This window comes from Capricornis sumatraensis, chromosome 4, assembly GCF_032405125.1.
Source record: "Capricornis sumatraensis isolate serow.1 chromosome 4, serow.2, whole genome shotgun sequence".
Taxonomy (NCBI): domain Eukaryota; kingdom Metazoa; phylum Chordata; class Mammalia; order Artiodactyla; family Bovidae; genus Capricornis; species Capricornis sumatraensis.
The window spans coordinates 159810875-159831200 of NC_091072.1; the positions used below are offsets into that span (position 1 = coordinate 159810875).

A 20326-nucleotide genomic window follows, 5' to 3' on the forward strand; every position below is an offset into this window, starting at 1 on the left:
TCAAGAAGAGTTGGACATGACAGCCACTGAGCACGCAGCAATGTTAAAGCATAGAAATGACATGAAACAGGGTATAAAACTGGAGAAGGGAGAGCCAGCTCAGGATAAGCTTTGAGCACCACACTGAGAATCAGGCCGCCTTGTTATAATGAATCAATGTATCTATAGTCAGTTCTGCTGTGATTCTTACTTTAAAATGAAAATTTATCCCTGCATGATTGATATATTAGAAGCAATCTAAGCATAACTTGGGCTTCCCTGGTGGCTCAGCGGTAAAAAGTCCCCCAGCAATGCAGGAGTTGCAGGAGATTCTGGTTTACTCCCTGGGTCGGGACAATCCCCTGGAAGAGGGCATGGCACCCCCTCTAGTATTCTCACCGGGAGAATCCCGTGGACAGAGGAGCCTGGAGGGCTGCAGTCCATTGGGTCCAAAGAGACATGGCTAACGCGACTTAGCACACCTGCACACAGTATAACTTATAATTTCCTCTCAGAAAGGCTGGGTCAAGGAGTGACTACGTATGGCTTTGTTTGCTGCCTCAAGCTAGAATAGTTTTTACATTTTGTATTAACTATTTAGTGTGTGTAAACCCAGCTATTTATTAAGCTCCTGCCTCTTTATTTGCGGCAGGGGTGGGGGGTGGGGTGCCGCTGTTTCCCATCACCCTGAGGTTCTGTGTACTTCTGCATGGTATGAGGGTTTTCAGGAGTACGGGTATACTACGTTACAACAGAACAATGATGTACTTTGAAGGATCAGTGACACTCCATGAGTCCAAGTTATGAGAGAGAAGAGCCCAGGCAGAGATCAGAGCTACACTGAGCTCATGTGGCACCAAAGGGGCAGTTCAGTGTTAAGGTGATGTCTTTCAAAGGAGAGTAAGGCAGTGGTTTAGATGATCTTACCACCACTGAAAAAGGAACAAAGGACAAGTATAGTAGCACCTGCTAGCTCGTTCTTAGGGACCAGCTGATGGAGAACAGAAAGCAAGTGTTTTGTGACTTGACTTCTTAGGCACAGAGTGCATTTTGTTTACCGGAAATAACGTTCAAAAGTGATTCCATTACTTTAGGAGGCCACTCCTTGATTAAATGGCGCTTGGGCTGTTTCAAAACAGCCTTAAATACAAGACCACCAACCACCAGTACCTTAGAATTGTTTAACTCCATTTTTAAATGGAAATGAAGTACTATTGAAAACTGCAGCTTTCTTTCCTATTCCTAACAGTGCAGAGAAGGTCTGCTGTATCCTTGGGCTGCAGATCTGTGGACTCAGCCAAACTTGGATTGAAAATAGGAAAGGGAATTTCCTGGTGGCCCAGTGCTTAAGACTGTGCTTCCACTGCAGGGGGCACAGGTTCAATCCCTGGTCAGGAGACTAAGATCCCACAAGCCACACCATATGGCCAAAAAAAAGGAAAATAGTTGGGAAAAGAAGATGCTGAGAAGTTCCAAAAAGCAGTACTTGAGTTTGCTGTGTACAAGCAACTAAGTTACATAGTATTTACATTGTATTAAGCATTATCAATAATAGTAGAGATGATTTGAAGTATATGACAGGATGTGCATAGGTTATATACAAATATTATTACACCAATCTGTGTAAGGGATTTGAGCATGCTTGGATTTTGATATACATGATGCCCACAGAAAAGGACGACTGTTTCCCTGTGAAGTCAGTGTTAACTGGGAAAGCCTGTGTTCTTCAGTGTTTCCTTAACAGAAATTACATTCAGAGAAATTTAAATGGCACAGAAGCAGACATAATTCAATTCTGTCTTAAATTTTTTTGTGTTCCTAAAATTGCAGATTGTAGACATTTGAAATGAGAGTTTTTTATTGGCATTTTCAATATTGACTTCAGTTCTTCTGAAATAACTTTCCATGAAACAGATTGAACACCCTGTAACTATTTAAAACCATGAGTTTCCCTTAAAGATTACTTAAACATACAAGGCAAGATCAGAGTAAAGATGATGCAGGATTCAAAATTTTCTGACCAACTTTCAAAATGTTTAAAAGTTTAAACTGTGGTGGTTTGTTAAACTCAATCAAAGCTGACTCTCATGGGACACATTACCTACTGGAGTGGGGCCTGGACACTCCTTAACGGGCGTGAGCTACAGTATCTTTACCTCTAACAGTCAAGCTTTTCCACAAATGGCACACAGGCCGCCTAGCTTTTGCTCCAGAAGCAGTCTGGGTCTGAGCTAACCAGACTGGCCTGGGCACTGTGTGACTGCTCCCAGCTCGAGGGCACTCTAGGCCCTAGTGGGGCTTGCGCTGTTTCCTGCTGCTTTCTCTGCCTTCAGTATCTGGATACTGAGAAAGATCTAGGGTCAAAACTCGGCTGAACATGCAGTCGTCATGCTGAAACAGAGAAAAGACAGTTAAAAGTCAGTTTCAGTAGAGAGTAAGTGCTATTAAATGTAAAGAGCTATTAGTGAGTCTGGATGTGCATTTTAAAGGAGCCTCCTTATAGCCTTCCAGAAGGTGTTACTTCTACATTTCCATCAGCTTTATGTTTCGTTTTTGGTAAGGGTGCCAGATTTTGGGTGAACTCTGGGAGTTGGTGATGGACAGGGAGGCCTGGCGTGCTGCAATTCATGGGGCTGCAGAGAGTTGGACACGACTGAGCGACTGAACTGAACTGAAGGCACCAGAATATGCCACCCAGAAATATGCCTCTTTTGCATGTGGACTGCTATGAGCTAGAGGCTACTGAGAACCAGTGGGTACAGGAGAAGCGCTAAAAGCTGAGCCCAAGTTTCCCTTTTGTAAAGGAAATTTACATCTTTGTAAAGGTGACATACTTTCCACTTTGAACTCTTCCTCTGGAGAAGGCACTCGAATCAGCAAAGCAAATCTGACTGAACAGCCCTTGTTTACTGTGCTTTCTCAGCTCACTGTCCCATTGCTTGCCTTCCCTTCCCAGAAGCCCCAAGGCCCTTTTGCTTATTTTAGCCTAGGGTTGGCTTACAAGTCCAAGTTCTTGCCCCCTCTGAGTTACTCACTGCTAGGTGTGCCCACGTGTACGCACGATGCACATTAATGACCTGTCTGGTGTGGCTGACAGGGCCCAGCTGAGACCTAGGCTCACCCCTGAAGAGTTCACCCCTCCCCTACACTGGCAGTGAGAACTTCCAGTTCTCTTCCAGTGACCCCCTGACATTATCTAGGCACAGGAAGGGAAATTTATTTTTAATCTTAGCTTTTTTTTTCAGTTTTTTTAAAAATTAATTTTTATTGGAGTACAGTTGCTTTAATTTTTATCTTAAAGGAAAACTCAGGAAGTAAAACCTAATTGTCCAAGAACTGAATGATCTGAATGAGTTGCTCTGCTCCATTAGCTCAGCTAAGGACTTCCAATGGCTTAAGAAACTGAATTACAGAAATTACTATACAACTTGGAACTCTGTCAAATTCTTTGTTTTTTCTTTTAGTAGCTTTAAAGGATAAATGGTTCCTTGTTAGTTCTACAACAGTGCGTTTGTTGTTGCTAAAACATTCAAACATAAAAATATGGAAGATAATATCAACAGTTTGTGTAAGTTAATGTACACTATTGTTTTAAAAACAAAATTATACTTATGTTGTACAGTTTTCTATTTGCTTTTTCACTTAAAATACAACTTAAATTTCTCTGTACTGCCATAGAAAAATATCTAAGTAGTTACTATGAAGTCTCATTTGACTAAAAAATATTTAGGCCTATATTAATAAACTGCAGAAATCAAACAGTATACTAGGAACTTGTGGTGTCAGGACAAACTATAAGGTGACTTTATCTGTTTTATCTTTACCTCTGGATAGATGCCTATCAGTGCATCAGCTTTGGAATAGAACTCCTCTTTGAGGGAAATGATTATCATCTGAAACTGTTCCTGAGTTTGCTCTTTAATATAACTTGACACCTGGGAGGAAACAGAAAGCATATGTTTCATCAGTAAGCAAAGGCCTCCTTTTGGGGGGCTTTGAGGACAGATTCTGCAGGTCTCTGAATCTGCCCATTTTAGGTGACGAGGCACTTACTTCTCTTTCTGTAAACTCAATAAATCCACTATAGAAATGGAAACAGTCAGACTAAAATAAGAGGTTAGTAAAAAAAATATATAAGGCTCATTAAATCTATGATTGAAAACTTGGAAGAATATTTTTAAGAATAAAACTCTTAACTTGAGATACCATGATGTGAATAGGCAATCAATCTTGACAATAAAACTACCACTCAGATATTTCTAGGGTAAAGGGTGGTATTTAAACTTCCAACTGCCTATCTTGCCATCAAAGCCTTAAGATGAGAAAAATATGGCAATTATATATATATTCATAATCCATAATCAACTCATTTGGTTAGAGGGAAACTCAAAGACTTAATTCCAAGGAATGAGAATAAGAACAAGACAGACTGCAAAGAAATGGGTCTTGGTGGACAGACTACTCAGAACTTGGAAAATTATGAAGAACAATTTGGACTCAAACTACAGTTTTAACAGTTACTTGCCAACACCCTGGATTTCTCTGCAAGCTTATAGTATGTCTTCTCCTGACTGCACTCAAGAAATGAAGGACATATTTTGGAAGCAGGAATGGCAGCTTCAGTTGAGGAAATGAGTCAGCAGTTGAGGTGAATGATGAGAGGGAGAAAATGCTTCAGGCTAAGAGGCTGAATTCATGGAAGGAACTCCCCCATTAGAAGCAATGGTAGCCGCTGTGAGACAGGTCTTTAAAAAGTCTTAGGGTGTTGACAGAATGGAAGAGGAGACAGGATGCAAAAATGCAAGGCATGCATTTTGCTAGGAGTCACGTGTGATAAGGGTTGGGTACCCTGACCACAAGTTGGAGTGGAAGCTCCTTCACAGTTGCTCATATTACATCATGCTCATACTCAATTCAGCAGTGGGGTACCGGGAATGTAAATCTCAAAGGGAAACTGGAAATTAAGAGGTTTTTAGACATAGGATAGGTGCCAATAGAAAAGAGTACTAAATAAGACCTAGTTCTTTAAGATTCCACTAATACAAACATCTAAATTTTGCTAGAAGATATGGATACCTTGGGCTTCCCTGGTGGCTCAGACGGTAAAGCGTCTGCCTGCGATGTGGGAGACCCGGGTTCGATTCCTAGGTCGGGAAGATCCCCTGGAGAAGGAAATGGCAATCCACTCCAGCACTCTTGCCTGGAAAATCCCATGGATGGAGGAGCCTGGTAGGCTACAGTCCATGAGGTCGCTAAGAGTCGGACACGACTGAGCGACTTCATTTTCACGTGGATACCTTGGGCTTCCCTGGTGACTTAGCAGTAAAAAAATCTGCCTGCTAATGCAGGAGATGTGGGTTTGATCCCTGGTTCAGGAAGATCCTGGAGAAGGAAATGGCAACCTATTCCAGTATTCTTGTTTGGAAAATCCCAAGAACAGAGGAGCCTGGTAGGCTACAGTCCATGGGGTCACAAAAGAGTCAGACACAACTGACTAAACAACAATGGAATACACTTCAGTTCCCCTTCAAAGAGAAGGGGAATGTCTGAAGTCCACAGTGATAGAGCCACCCCCCGCCCCCCACACAAAGGATAGGGGATACAAAGTGCTAAGATTAACCTCCTGAGGGGAAATTCTCCCAAATGAGTCAGGCCTCGGAGTCCAAGCAGCTGATGCAGACTGGCTGGCATTCCAGAGAGATGAATCAAGACTCTCTCTATTCCTGTTTCCTTTTCCCAGCCATCCTGACATCTCCAGCAGGTCACAGAACGTGGCTCTGGCCTGTTCTCTACAAGGTTCAGGGGGCTCTGGATTTAGCTCCTAGCTTCTGTGGGTGTGGCCCCCATGTGCTGTTCTTATGTATGCAGTGACATGTTCACACAGCAAGTCCCTAGAGAGAGCTGGGTTAGATGAATACAGCCTGGAAATGCTGGAAGATGACACTGCTCCCACCAGAAATTACCCTGGGCTGCAGCTCCTGGAAAGTCCCTGCATCTTCCAGGATCACACAAGAGGCTCAACAGAGAGAGAGAAAGGGAGGTCAACTGCAGAGACTCAGGGTGGTGCCCAAGACTCAATACACCTCTCAGGGTTGGACTCAGTAACCAAGTTTGTAAGACTAAAGTATAACCCATAATGCCAACCTAACAAATTACTAGAGACCTTCTCTGTAAGCATGACCAGAGCTGTTGCTGCTGCTGCTCTTAAGTCACTTCAGTCCTGTCTGACTCTGTGCGACCCTGTGGACGGCAGCCCACGAGGCTCCTCTGTCCCTGGGATTCTCCAGGCAAGAATACTGGAGTGGGTTGCCATTTCCTTCTCCAACGACCAGGGCAGCCTCCTTATAAACAGCTATAATTGCAAAGTCCAGTCACTTCTGGAAGGCTGATGAACCTAGAATCAAAACCAGGAGTTTAATTCGTCTCCTTCCAGAAATGGATGGCTCTGGCAATAGGACCACGGCCCAGGATCTCTGCAGGATGGGGCCGCCCCAGCCTGGGCAGTGATGGGGCTGCCAGCGTTTGCCTCCATCCTGTGGTCACCCTTCCAGTCAAGTCAGAAATTTACAGTCAAGATGGCTGAGACGTCTGAGAGTCTGTCACAGGCGGATCTTTAAGGCTGATTTTCAGTTGAGTCCTTAGTTCCCTCGTGGTCTCAAATACTGAAAACAGGATTATGTGCAAATGCACTAACTGACTGGAGACATTTTAATAAATGAAGGGGAGCAAAATTTTGAACTTTAATTCCTTTGGAATTTTATTTAGATATGTTATTTTGGACTTTATTAAACGGCACCCCACTCCAGTACTTTTGCCTGGAAAGTCCCATGGATGGAGGAGCCTTGGTAGGCTGCAGTCCACGGGGTCGCTGGGAGTCGGACACGACTGAGCGACTTCACTTTCACTTTTCACTTTCATGCGCTGGCGAAGGAAATGGCAACCCACTCCAGTGTTCTTGCCTGGAGAATCCCAGGGACGGGGGAGCCTGGTGGGCTGCTGTCTGTGGGGTCGCACAGAGTCGAACACGACTGAAGCGACTTAGCAGCAGTAAACAACTAATTTGGTCCTATTTGCCATGTGGTCTACTTTTAAGGACCCTCTAGGTCCCAATACCTAGATTTGGGGAAAAGCAAGTCACTCAGCAGCAGTGCTGTGGGTCCAGCACAGTGACCCTTACTTGAGTCCCCTAAACCCTGAGTGAAAACTACTACCCTGAAGCATCTTATTTTTAGATTTTTAACTTAGATTTTGCTTTTATACAGCAACTATCAAACTATGTTTGTTCAGGATAAATTGCCTTCTGGCTGCATCCTGACTCTTGAATTGTGAACACTGTACTGCAAGTTGAATCAGAAAGGAACTTACTTTGCCAATGTTAGTACTGTCCAGGGCTGCATCTACTTCATCTAAAACAAAGAACGGAGCAGGCCGAAAACTGGAAAAAATTACAGTCAAGTCAGTTACAACTTTGTTTTGCGAGACTTGGAGGACAGGACTAAGAACACTCAGAATAAACAAAACATGTCCTTTCGTATGCCTTTGTCTAGGTCACCAATGGCCTCTTTGTCAATAAATACAACGCTCAGTTCCCAGTCCACATCCCTTCAAAGGAAGGTGGATGGAACCAGGGCGGTCCTCCCCAACTCCCTCTGATGTCCAGGACACCATGGTCCACTCCCTGCCCCACCCACTGCTCCAGGCCCCAGTCCCTTCTCCCAACTCCACAATCTCTTAACTTCTTGGCACTGCGGTGCCTTTGTGGCTCAGTGATCAGAGCACTCTTCTATCTAACTAGCTTCTTTGATGATTTCATCTGCTCTCGATGTTTTAAGTATCATTCATAGATGGAATGCTGTCACACTTCTACTGACAGTTGTGACTTCTCAAACCCTTGCCTCACTGGTCCAGTGGCTTACTCAGCTCCACGTGGGTGTCTGCTCAAACTCAAGCAAAATCAAAGTTTTCACCTGCCCTCAAACCCACCCCTCCTGTGCTCCTCTCCAGTTCAGTTAATGGCAGCTCTTATCCCTCTAAGTTGATTAGGCTCCCTCTTACCCCACACTGTGTCTGCTCCCACGCTGGTCCGAACCGCCACCATCTTCCGCCCTGATTGCTACCATAGCTCCCTAACCCTGCGGCTGCTGCTGCTGCAGACAGTCTGTTCTCTACAGGCACCAGGCTCACGCTGGCCTCAGCGCTTTCCTTTGCACTCATTTCTTATGTCTAGAATATTTTTCCCTTAGAACTCTCCTCTAAAACACCCCACCCATGTGACTTGACCCCTTAATTTCTTCAAATCTTTGCTCATATATTACCCTTTCAAAAAGCCCTTCCCAGAAGACTTTTTAATATTGCAAACCCTTCCCTGTTACTATTGCCATTGCCTCCTTTGTCTCTATAGCATCTGTCATTTTCTAATGGTCTCTATATTAGAGAATTAGTTTCCTAATGCGCCTTATTTATCATCTGTCTTCCCCAACTAAAATTAAGTCTCTCTGAGGCAGGGTATTTGTTTTCTTCACTGCGGTGTCTCCTATGCCCATTAACACCACTTGACACAGTAAATGTTTAACAAATATCTGCTGAATAAATGGATGGGGGTGACACCCAGGAATAGTGTTCTGCTAAGATTCATTCCACACAGGCTCCTGTTTAAGTCCCTGCCTCCTCCGTCTCTCAAAGTCTTCCTGCATTAGTGGCATCTTCTTTCACTTTCCTATCATCACCAATTCTTTTTCCTTCTTGAGACCAGTAACAAACGGCTGTAAAACTTGTGTTGATCTTTTTGATCATGAAAATAGAGAGGCTCTATTATCCATACCATAGTTCTTCATCTAGTGCTTTGAACGTTGAAAAGTTAATTGCTTTAATTTTTGCTAACATCTTTCCTGTGATTTATTTTACAAACACAAATGTCACCACAATCAGTGGAAATGAGGTTAAACTTTTTTTTTCAGAAGAAATACTTTGTCTAACATTCCTTACTAAATTGCAGATCTCTGAATGTGGACTAGGAAAATAACATAAAAGTTAGCTGTTTTTATTTTGTTTGGATTTGTTGTTGGAATTGTTTTTTTGCAATCTTGAATTCAAATCTGGCCATTTGCTACCCCCTTTTCTCCTTTCTTTTCGATTAAGCTGGACATTGGTAACTTTTGATAATAACAAATTGAATAAAAATCTGTCAAAGGCTGAATTCTCTCTTAAATTTGCTGTCTAAATTATTACAGGCCTATACCATAACCTGAATTGTCTGGCTGAAAACAATAGTTTTGTGTGACATACATTGCATAAAGACAAGTAATCAGTAGACCGTCTATAGGAAGGGCCATTTGGTGTCTGCCCTGATGCACAGTCAGAGGGCTCACTGTGACCGTACCTGTGCACAGCGAACAGGAGTGCCAGTGCTGCCACGCACTTCTCTCCCCCGGACAAGTTATCCATCGGCATGAACCGTTTGCCTGGGGCCACACAGTTATAGCTAATTCCCTCCAAGTAAGGCTCTTCTGGGTTCTCTGGGCTAAGAAATGCCTGAAACACATGTTATTTATTTAGCAGTATCAAAAAAGCTATTAGTAAAGTTCAACTTGGAACTGCAAAATACTATTGGTAATATTTTTCTCCATTTGATGGAAAAATATACCAATACTTGTAAATAATGTATTCAGCTCTACTTGTAATCAGAGATAACAAGGTTCACTGGATAGGGAGTACAGGGAAAACATTCTAACACACATAAAAGATAAGATCTTCCCATCGGTCTTCTGTTCATAGTTCAGAAGCATATGCTGCAGTCTTACTAAAACAGCCTTCATTCAATTCTTCCACTGGTCGTTTCATCAAATCTTTACTGAACACCTATTATGGGTCAAGTTCTATAGGAACAGAGAAGAATCCTGCCCTCAAGGAGTTAAGAGGTTTCTTCTAGTCTTACTTTATAAAAAATAAGTTAATTTTTGGATTAAGATCTTAAGACCAGAAACTATAAAACTCCTAGAGGAAAACATAGGCAAAACACTCTCTGACATAAATCACAGCAGGATCCTCTATGACCCACCTCCCAGAGTAATGCAAATAAAAGCAAAAATAAACAAATGGGACCAAATTAAACTTAAAAGCTTTTGCACAATGAAGGAAACTATAAGCAAGGTGAAAAGACAGCCTTCAGAATGGGAGAAAAGAATAGCAAACGATGCAACTGACAATCTCAAAAATATATAAACAGCTCATGCAGCTCAATATCAGATAAATAAACAACCCAATCAAAAAATGGGCCAAAGAACTAAACAGACATTTCTCCAAAGAAGACATACAGATGGCTAACAAACACATGAAAAGATGCTCAACATCACTCATTATCAGAGAAATGCAAATCAAAACCACAATGAGGTTACCATCTCACACCGGTCAGAATGGCTGCTATCAAAAAGTCTACGAACAATAAATGCTGGAGAGGGTGTGGAGAAAAGGCAACCCTCTTATACTGTTGGTGGGAATGCAAACTAGTACAGCCACTATGGAGAACAGTGTGGAGATTCCTTAGAAAACTGGAAATAGAACTGCCATACAACCCAGCACTCCTACTGCTGGGCATACACACCACGGAAACCAGAATTGAAAGAGACAAGTGTGCCCCAATGTTCATCGCAGCACTGTTTATAATAGCCAGGACATGGAAGCAACCTAGATGTCCAGCAGCAGACGAATGGGTAAGAAAGCTCTGGTACATATACACAATGGAAAATTATTAGTCAGCTATTAAAAGGAACACATATGAATCAATTCTAATGAGGTGGATGAAACTGGAGCCTATTATATAGAGTGAAGTAAGTCAGAAAAGAAAAACACCAATACAGTAGGAAAGTGAAAGTGAAGTCACTCAGTTGTGTCAGACTCTTTGCGACCCCATGGACTGCAGCCTACCAGGCTCCTCCATCCATGGGATTTTCCAGGCAAGAGTGCTGGAGTGGGTTGCCATTTCCTTCTCCAGAGTATCTTTCCGACCCAAGGATCAAACCGAGGTCTCCCACATTGTAAGCAAGATGCTTTACCATCTGAGCCACCAGGGAAGTCATGCATATATATGAAATTTTGAAAGATGGTATCGATGATCCTATATGTGAGACAGCAAAAGACGCACAGATACAAAGAATAGACTCTTGGACTCTGTGGGAGAAGGTGAGGGTGGGATGATCTTAGAGGACAGCATTAAAACATGTATGTTACCATATGTGAAATGATCACTAGTCCAAGTTTGAGGCATGAAACAGGGCACTCAAAGCTGGTGCACTGGGACAACCCTGAGGGATGGGATGGGGAGGGAGGTCGGAGGGGCGTTCAGGATGGGGGACACATGTACACCCATGCCTGATTCATGTCAATGTATGGCAAAAACCACTACAATATTGTAAAGTGATTAGCCTCCAGTTAAAATTAATTTATTAAAAACACCACCACCACCACAACAAAGTTATTCTTGGTTGAAATTCTAAGTATGTGATTCAAGATGACATCAGTCATAAAAGAATACCGAGAGAAAGAGGGAAACTCAAATATATATGACCTGGTCTACATCTTTTGTCCATGTCCAACTGCACAGTATTTGCTGTGGATACTGATCACGGAATGGAAAGACCGATACGACAAGGGGCGTGTCTAGACTTGAACCCTGCCTCTAGTTCCTTCCCTCTCCACAGACCCCACATCAACCTCTTTCCCCCACATTACCCTAACTCTACTGCAGAGACCACTAACAGCTCTATAAAGTCAAATTAGTACAGATCACAGAATTCCAGACGGAAAGAGAACTTGGAAACCAGATGATCTAACCCACTCATTGTGCAGATAAAGAAGCAGGACCAGAGATTTTGACTTGCCAGGCTGACTAGACCTAGAACACAGGTCACGGTGATAACCAATTTTCATGAGCTGACTTTACCCAGTTAAGTGGGTCACTCGAGAGAGCGCGATGGTGATTTACCACCATTAAAGAAAAACAACACAACACAAAGTTCCTACTCATATTTGAGGGTGAGAAATACATACTTGGGCACTGTTGTTTCTGCAGAGCTTCTTGTAGATTTGATCGATTGAGATTGAGACGTGCTCAAAACACTGGTTGAAAAGATCGTATCTCCTTTTTTTCACCTGTTCAAACTCTTGCCTACATATTCTGGCTTCCTTTCTGCTGGCCTCAAAAGCTAAGAGAGAATCAGTGTTCTTTATTTTGGAGATCACCAAGGGCTTTTCTTATTTCAACTTTAAAGCATAAAACAATTTTTAAGCTAGATTTTGAGTTTGGCCATCTTGAATTAAGTCTACCTTCAAAACATCTCAGCTATTATTAAGTCCAAGAAAATGACTATTAAAATTGATGACCCCCTTTCTGGGTAGGGCTCATTTTTAAGCAATAATAACAAATTACAGCAGAGTATCCAATATGCCTCTTGTGCTGCTGTGAAGACACTGTTCAAAAATAACCAATACCCCTGTTTTTAAATTAAAGCAAAACTCTTTTCAAAAAGGAAGAAATTAATAATTCAGCATTGAAAGTACCTTACTATAAGATAACAGAAGAAAAAAATATATATATATAATCAAAACAAAGGTACAGTTCAGGGGGGATTATTGGTAAATGTTACAGAAATCAAAACCCCTAATACCAACAAATATGATCTTGCTACCAACTAAAGTTTAACTTCACCGTCTATGGACTCCTGAAACTTGTCTCTGACAGTCTTCAAGTTCTCCATGGCTCTTAGGTTTGGGGCTGCTGTCTTCAACAGGATATCTTCTTGGGATGCTACTTGTTGTAGCAGGAGTCTAAGCTGGGCCTCAATTTCTTTATCAGATTGGAGAGCCTGTTATTGGCAAAGAACAGCAATGATTAGCATGCCACTTAGACCCCAAGTGCTGAGGTGAGTAGGCACAGGGCCCTTGAGGGTAAGGCCCCTGTTTCCCTCACTCTGCATCCAGCCCTGCCGGCCCTGGCAGCCCTCTCTGAGCCTCCAGTGCGGTCTGGGGCACTACTGTGGCTTCCTGGGTTGGCTGTGCCCTTTCATAGCTCAGGCATCATGGATGCTGCCCTCTTTGAACATGCTTCACCTTCGTATTTCTCAATCTGGCTAAAAAAGTAAACAATTCATGTAATTGCTTCTTTTTAAAATTTTTTTTAATTGGAGGATAATTGCTTTATAATACTGTGCTGGTTTCTGCCATAAATCAACATGAGTCAGCCACAGGTATTCATATGTGCCCTCTCTCTTGAACCCTCCCTCCCATCTTGCTCCCCATCCCACCCCTCTAGCCTGTCACACAGCAGTGTCACAAAGCAAATTCTCACCGGCTATCTGTTTTACATATGGTAATATGTATGTTTCCATGCTATTCTCTCAAGTCACCCCACCTTCTCCATCCCCCACTGTGTCCACAAGCCTTTTCTCTATGTCTGCGTCTCCACTGCTGCCCTGCAAATAGATTCATCAGTAGCATGTTTGCAGATTTCATATGTAGGCATTAATTTACAATATTTGTCTTTTTCTTCGACTTATTTCACTCTGTATAACAGGCTCTAGCTTCATCCAACTCATTAGGACTGACTCAAATATGTTCTTTTTAATAGCAGAGTAATATTCCATAGTATATATGTACCACAATTTCTGTATCCATTCATCTGTCAATGGACATACACTCGTTCATTAAAGAATATCGATCATCTACTATGTATGAGGATTCAATGATGAAAACTACTCTGTCCTTGCCCTTAAAGAGCTAACAGGGAAGTCAGACATGCAAACTGGCGTTGACAACAGTATGAAGCCCTCCACCAGGTAAGCGTGAGTACTATGGGGCAGCAGAAGGGATCCAGCCCATCTGGTGGTTGTTGTTTAGTCATTAAGTCATGTCCAACTCTTTGCGACCCCATGAAATGCACCACGCCAGGCTTCCCTGTCTTTCACTATTTCCTAGAGTTTGCTCAAACTCATGTCCATTGAATCCATGATGCCATCCACCCATCTCCTCCTCTGCTGCCCCCTTCTCCTCCTGCCCTTAATCTTTCCCAGCATCAGGGTCTTTTCCAATGAGTCAACTCTTGGCACCTGGTGGCCCAAGTATTGGAGTTTCAGTATCAGTTCTTCCAGCGAATAGTCTGGGTTGATTTCCTTTAGATTGATTGGTTTGATCTCCTTGCAGTCCAAAGGACTATCAAGAGTGTTCTTCAGCACCACAATTTGAAAGCATCAATTCTTTGGTGTTCAGCTTTCTTTATGGTCCAACTTGCAAATCCATACATCACTACTGGAAAAACCATAGCTTTGACGATACAAACCTTTGTTGGCAAAGTGTTGTCTCTGCTTTTTAACATTTTAAGTTTTTTATAGCTTTTTTTTTTTCAAGGAGCAAGTGTCTTTTAATTTCATGGCTGCACTCAGCATTCACAGTGATTTTGGAGCCCAAGAAAAGAAAATCTGTCACTGTTTCCACTTTTCCCCCTTCTATTTGCCATGAAGTGATGGGTCTAGATGCTATGATCTTCGTTTTCTGAAAGTTGAGTTTTATGCCTGCTTTTCACTCTCCTTTCACCTTTATCAAGAGGCTCTTGAGTTTGTCTTCACTTTCTGCCATAAGAGTGGTATCATCTGCATATCTGAGCTTAATATTTCTCCTAGCAATCTTGATTCCAGCTTGTGATTCATCCAGCCTGGCATTTCACATGATGTACTCTGCACAGAAGTTAAATAAGCAGAGTGGCAATACACCACCTTGAAGTACTCCTTTCCCAATTTCGAACAAGTCCATTGTTCCATGGCTGGTTCTACCTGTTGCTTCTTGTCCCGCATACAGGTTTCTCAGGAGAAAAGTAAAGTGGTCTGGTATTTCCATCTCTTTAAGATTGTTTCACAGTCTGTTGTGATCCACGCAGTCAAAGGCTTTATCATACTCAATGAAGCAGAAGTAGGTTTTTTTCTGGAATTCCTTTGCCTTTCCTATGATCTAATCAGTTCAGTCACTCAGTCATATCCAACTCTTTGCGACCCCACGGACGGCAGCACGCCAGGCTTCCCTGTCCGTCACCAACTCCTGGAGTTTACGCACACTCGTGTCCATTGAGTTGGTGATGCCAACTATCTCATCCTCTGTTGTCCCCCTCTCCTGCCTTTCCCAGCATCAGGGTCTTTGCCAATGAGTCAGTTCTTCACATCAGGTGGCTAAAGTATTGGAATTTTAGCTTCCAATGAATATTCAGGACTGATTTCCTTTAGGATGGACTGGCTGGATCTCCTTGCAGTCCAAGGGATTCTCAAGAGTCTTCTCCAACACCACACTTCAAAAGCATCAATTCTTCGGTGCTCAGCTTTCTTTATAGTCCAACTCTCACATCCATACATGACTACTGGAAAAACCATAGCCTTGACTAGATGGACCTTTGTTGGCAAAGTAATGTCTCTGCTTTTTAATATGCTGTCTAGATTGGTCTTAGCTTTTCTTCCAAGGAGTAAGCATCTTTTAATTTCATGGCTGCAATCACCATCTGCAGTGATTTTGGAACCCCTCAAAATAAAGTCTCTCACTGTTTCCACTGTCTCCCTGTCTATTTGTCATGAAGTGATGGGACCAGATGCCATCTTAGTTTTCTGAATGTTGAGTTTTAAGCCAACTTTTTCACTCTCCTCTTTCACTTTCTTCAAGAGGCTCTTTAGTTCTTCTTTGCTTTCTGCCATAAGGGTGGTGTCATCTGCATATCTGAGGTTATTGATATTTCTCTGGGCAATCTTGACTCCAGCTTGCGCTTTATCCAGCCCAGCATTTCAGATGATGTACTCTGCATCTAAGTTAAATAAGCAAGGTGACAATATACAGCCTTGACGTACTCCTTTTCCTATTTGAAACCAGTCTGCTGTTCCATGTCCAGTTCTAACTGTTGCTTCCTGACCTGCATACAGATTTCTCAAAAGGCAGGTCAGGTGGTCTGGTATTTCCATCTCTTTAAGAATTTTCTATAGTTTGTTTTGATCCACACAGTCAAAGGCTTTGGCATAGTCAATAAAGCAGAAATAGATGTTTTTCTGGAACTCTCTTGCTTTTTTGATTATCCAGCAGATGTTGGCAATTTGACCTCTGGTTCCTCTCAGTTCAGTTCAGTCGCTCAGTTGTGTCCAACTCTTTGCGACCCCATGAATTGCAGCACGCCAGGCCTCCCTGTCCATCACCAACTTCCTCTGCCTTTTCTAAATTCAGCTTGAACATCTGGAAGTTTACAGTTCACGTACTGTTGAAGCCTGGCTTGGAGATTTTTGAGCATTACTTTACTAGCATGTGAGATGAGTGCAAATGTGAGGTAGTTTGAGCATTCTTTGGCATTGCCTTTCTTTGGGACTGGAATAAAAACTGACCTCTTCCAGTCCTGTGGCCACTGCTGAGATTTCCAAATTTGTTGGCATATTGAATGAAACACTCTCACAGCATCATCTTTTAGGATTTGAAACAGCTCAACTGGAATTCCATCACCTCCACTAGCTTTGTTCATAGTGATGCTTCCTAAGGCCCACTTGACTTCACATTCCAGGATGTCTGGCTCTAGGTGAGTGATCATACCATTGTGATTATCTGGGTCGTGAAGATCTTCTTTGTATAGTTCTTCTGTGTATTCTTGCCACCTCTTCTTAATATCTTCCCGTGCTTCTGAAGCCTAGCTTGAAGGATTTTGAGTGTGACTTTGCTAGCAGGTGAAATAAGCACAATTGTATGGTAGTTTGCACATTCTTTGGCACTGCCTTCCCCTGGGACTGGAATGAAATCTGACCTTTTCCAATCCTGTGACCACTGCTGAGCTTTCCAAATTTGCTAACATATTGAGTGCAGCACTTTAACAACATCATCTTTTAGGATTTTAAATAGCTCAGTTGGAGGTAACATTTAAACTAGAACCTAAACCATGAGCAGAACTAACTTGAGTAAGGAGAGAAGGGAAAAAGTGCGGCAGGCATTACCTTCCAGGAAAACTTTCTTGACCCCGTAGAGGCGTTATTTAACATCTGATAAAGGTGTGTTTTAATTCATTGGAGGAAAGAATTTTTTAGAAGATGCTGAGTAAAGTGGTTAACTTATATACCTTTTAAGAAACAGATTCTTACCTCATACTATATATAAAAATAAATTTCAGATAAATTAAATAGGGAAAGAAAAAATCATTAACAGGAAGAGAATATTTATAGTTACTGAGTAATGTTGTAGGAAAGGACTTATTAAATATGAAAGCACTGAACAGACTATAAAATAGATAAGAGGTTATTTTCTGATTTCCCAAAGCACCACAATTAACAATAAAACAACTCAATAAATCTAACAAAATATATTAATATTAAAAACATGAAATAAAAAGATGTGGTAGTTATTACTACTTGACATCCATTCTCCATTTCTTCCTTTCTAACAAAGCCCAGGTTTGGCCATGTCTCCCTCACAGGGCCCATGAACCCTGCCTGGCCTAAGCTAAGTCCATCCCACTCCAACAGTGACTGGTCAGGAGTGAACATGTGACCCAATCCAGGACACTGTGATGAGAGGACAACTGTTGGACCTCTGTGGAAAAGCTTTTCTTCAATCTTAAGAATAGCACCACTACAAAAGGCACTCTCTCTTCTCTGAGGGTTGTGGTTGTGTTGGCTGGAAGGCAAGAAAGGCCACAGTCATTTTGCCCTCATATAAGAAGCAGCTTCAGGACAAAATCAAAACACAGAGCAACATATGGTTACAGGGGTAACAGAAACACAGTCAGAGGTATTACATTAAGGAGACCATGAAACTGGATTTCTGGTCTGTGCTCTGCCGCTAGGAAGAACTTGTCACTTCCTGAGGTACTGCACTGAGACGCCGACAGGGTGATTCAGAATGCTGGAGTGTGTTGGCTACTTTTGTGTGTTTCAGGACCTTTCAATGACTTTTTTTATTCATTGTGAATCCTCAAGAAGGGAACAGCCTCTCAAAATACTGGCAGAAACTTTTCTTCTTCGACAAGGTCTTTCATGGTATCAGTATTCTACAGACTAGAGTGAGAAATGCTGATATAAACACTTTAAATGTTTTAAGCATTTTATATGCAATCTGTTTATACTATTTCTTTAAAAACTATTAGGAAATCTACTTACCCCCCTAAACTATGCTCTGTCATCTAAAAATTATTCTATAGGATTTAAATATTCAATATTACCATAAGTTAGTCATAACAGAACTCTTTCAGTTACCTTCAAATCCTCTCTGAGAGAGCTGTAGTCCACCTCAATGGCTGCTTCTTTCTCGTATATATCAGTGGTTGCCTGGGTACCTTCTGCTTCAGTTCCCAACTGAAAAACACACGAAGCCCTTACCTTGTTATCTGAAAATGGTGCTCTCTACTCATGTGTCTGTCCCAGGTCCTCCAGTTGATGGCCACCTCACTCAGATTAGAAGATAAAAAAGCCTTATGCAGGCCTGCAAGGCCACAATGATCTGGCTTCAGCTTCCCCTTTAACTTTACTTGGTGTTAGTCTCCCTGCACCAACCAACCTGGGCTCCTTGAACAGACTGTGTATGCATCCACTTAGGGCTGGCAAAATGCCCTCCGCCTGGACACCCTTCCTCTACACATCTGTGTCTCTTCATCTTTTACCTCGTCTACTAGCCAGCTGCCTTCTCTCAGGACATCCAAGGCCTCTGCATCAAATTCTCTTTACTTCCCTCCCTGCTTTATATTTTCTTTAGCCTACATCACTGCCAAACACTTGAATATTTTACCGTCTGCCACTTTGTTTCTGTGCCTCTCTCTACCCCAGCAGAATGTGAAGCAAGGGATTTAGGGTAGTTACACTCACTGCTGTAGTCTCAGTGCCTACTGCAACGCTGGAAACATGTATTTCAGTGTCAATATATGTCACTGTCTGAACAAAGAAAGAGGAGGAAAGAAGGAACAAATAAAGAAGCACTCATCCAGCTGCAGGCTGGCTTCTGCTGTAATGCTGACACCAAAAGCAAGACCTACAAATTAAGAGAAAACCCTGTGCTCACTCTTTTACAGATGTTCTCACCTGAAACAAACCAATAAAACTACTTTTGGAAGTAAGTCCACGTTATATAATATATTTACACTAAAACGGTTCACGCAGAAGGGGAATTTGAACACAAAGGGTAACGCTGAACCCTCGAATCTTACAACTACTATTTATGATTCAACATTGTACTCTGTATTAAGCTTCTATATGAGTCACCTAAAACCTTGCTATTAGAAGTGTGATCAAGGAAACAAGGTCTCCAGGGGCTTCATGTGCACAGTAGGGTTTCAGAACCAGTGATCTGGTACAGTCTTTCCCACAACGTAAGAATTTCCTATGAGAATTCTGGCAGATGTAGGTAACTCATCCCGTGTCTGAAGACGTCCCATGGAAGGGAAATCTCAGTTCTACCTTACAATAGTTGTAAGACAATTCCTACAATTGCAGAAGACAATTAATTCTATGTGGTGATCCTTGTCCAGCCTTCTGGAAAGAGACAATTTACACCCAATGCCTCTTCTGTTTTGGACTTTAGATGACCTTGTACAGCACCCTCATTACATGGCTGCTGTCCATGAGGTCGCAAAAGAGTCAGGCACGACTTAGCAACTAAACACCAACAACTAGATGTACTTGTAAAATTTCAATCAGGGAATTCACCACTAGAGGCCTTCCCTCTTTCTAGTAGGAAGTGTTCCCTAGTAGAAGAAATCTGACTCTGTCCTCCATCCTCAAGGCTAGTGTCCCCCTGAGGATTAGAAAGAACAAGGATGTTCTGTCTTCTGTGACAGACTTTCTTCTACTGGAGGGGAATAACCATATTCCCCAAGACTTCTCTTCCCAGCATGACACAGTCTGGGCCTTTTCACTATCGTGGACACTTTACTCTCAGACAACATCAATGCTTTAGAAAGTAAATGCAATATTCCAATGTGGTCTGACCAGCACAAAGTAGAGCAGAAGTATCCCTTTCTAGATAACGATTCAGTATTAATCTAGCTTAAGGTATTAATACCTGCTTTGAAATAACCCACTATGAATATGAAAGTCATTCATCCTAATAAACAAGTAAATAATTTCACATTCATGGTGGGCACATATGTTGGAGAATACTTCTGAAAGTTCACTGACTGGAAAAACAATAGGACCAAAGCAGCAGCAGCAATACTTGACCAGCAGCACTTACTTAGATGTCAGTCATTAAAGCTGCTGCTACTTCTACAATATTCAATGACAAACCTCTTCTAAAATTACAGCCTTTTAAACAGACTTTCCACTTCTCTCTATATTATTGTGAGTACTGCTTTTCTGCTTCCATC

General features: G+C 42.1%; 1 protein-coding gene across 1 annotated transcript in view; it reads right to left on the reverse strand.

Moving 5' to 3' along the window:
• Positions 1–2268: 2268 nt before the first annotated feature.
• SMC1B (structural maintenance of chromosomes 1B) overlaps positions 2269–20326 on the reverse strand; it is an 83451-nt gene continuing 65393 nt past the window's right edge. Inside the window, exons 19-25 of the mRNA XM_068971560.1 lie at positions 18225–18323; positions 12683–12839; positions 12025–12179; positions 9359–9510; positions 7345–7414; positions 3804–3914; positions 2269–2370 (exon numbers count right to left, since the gene is read on the reverse strand). Coding sequence (XP_068827661.1) covers positions 2269–2370; positions 3804–3914; positions 7345–7414; positions 9359–9510; positions 12025–12179; positions 12683–12839; positions 18225–18323 — 846 coding nt within the window. The remainder of the gene's footprint in view (positions 2371–3803; positions 3915–7344; positions 7415–9358; positions 9511–12024; positions 12180–12682; positions 12840–18224; positions 18324–20326) is intronic.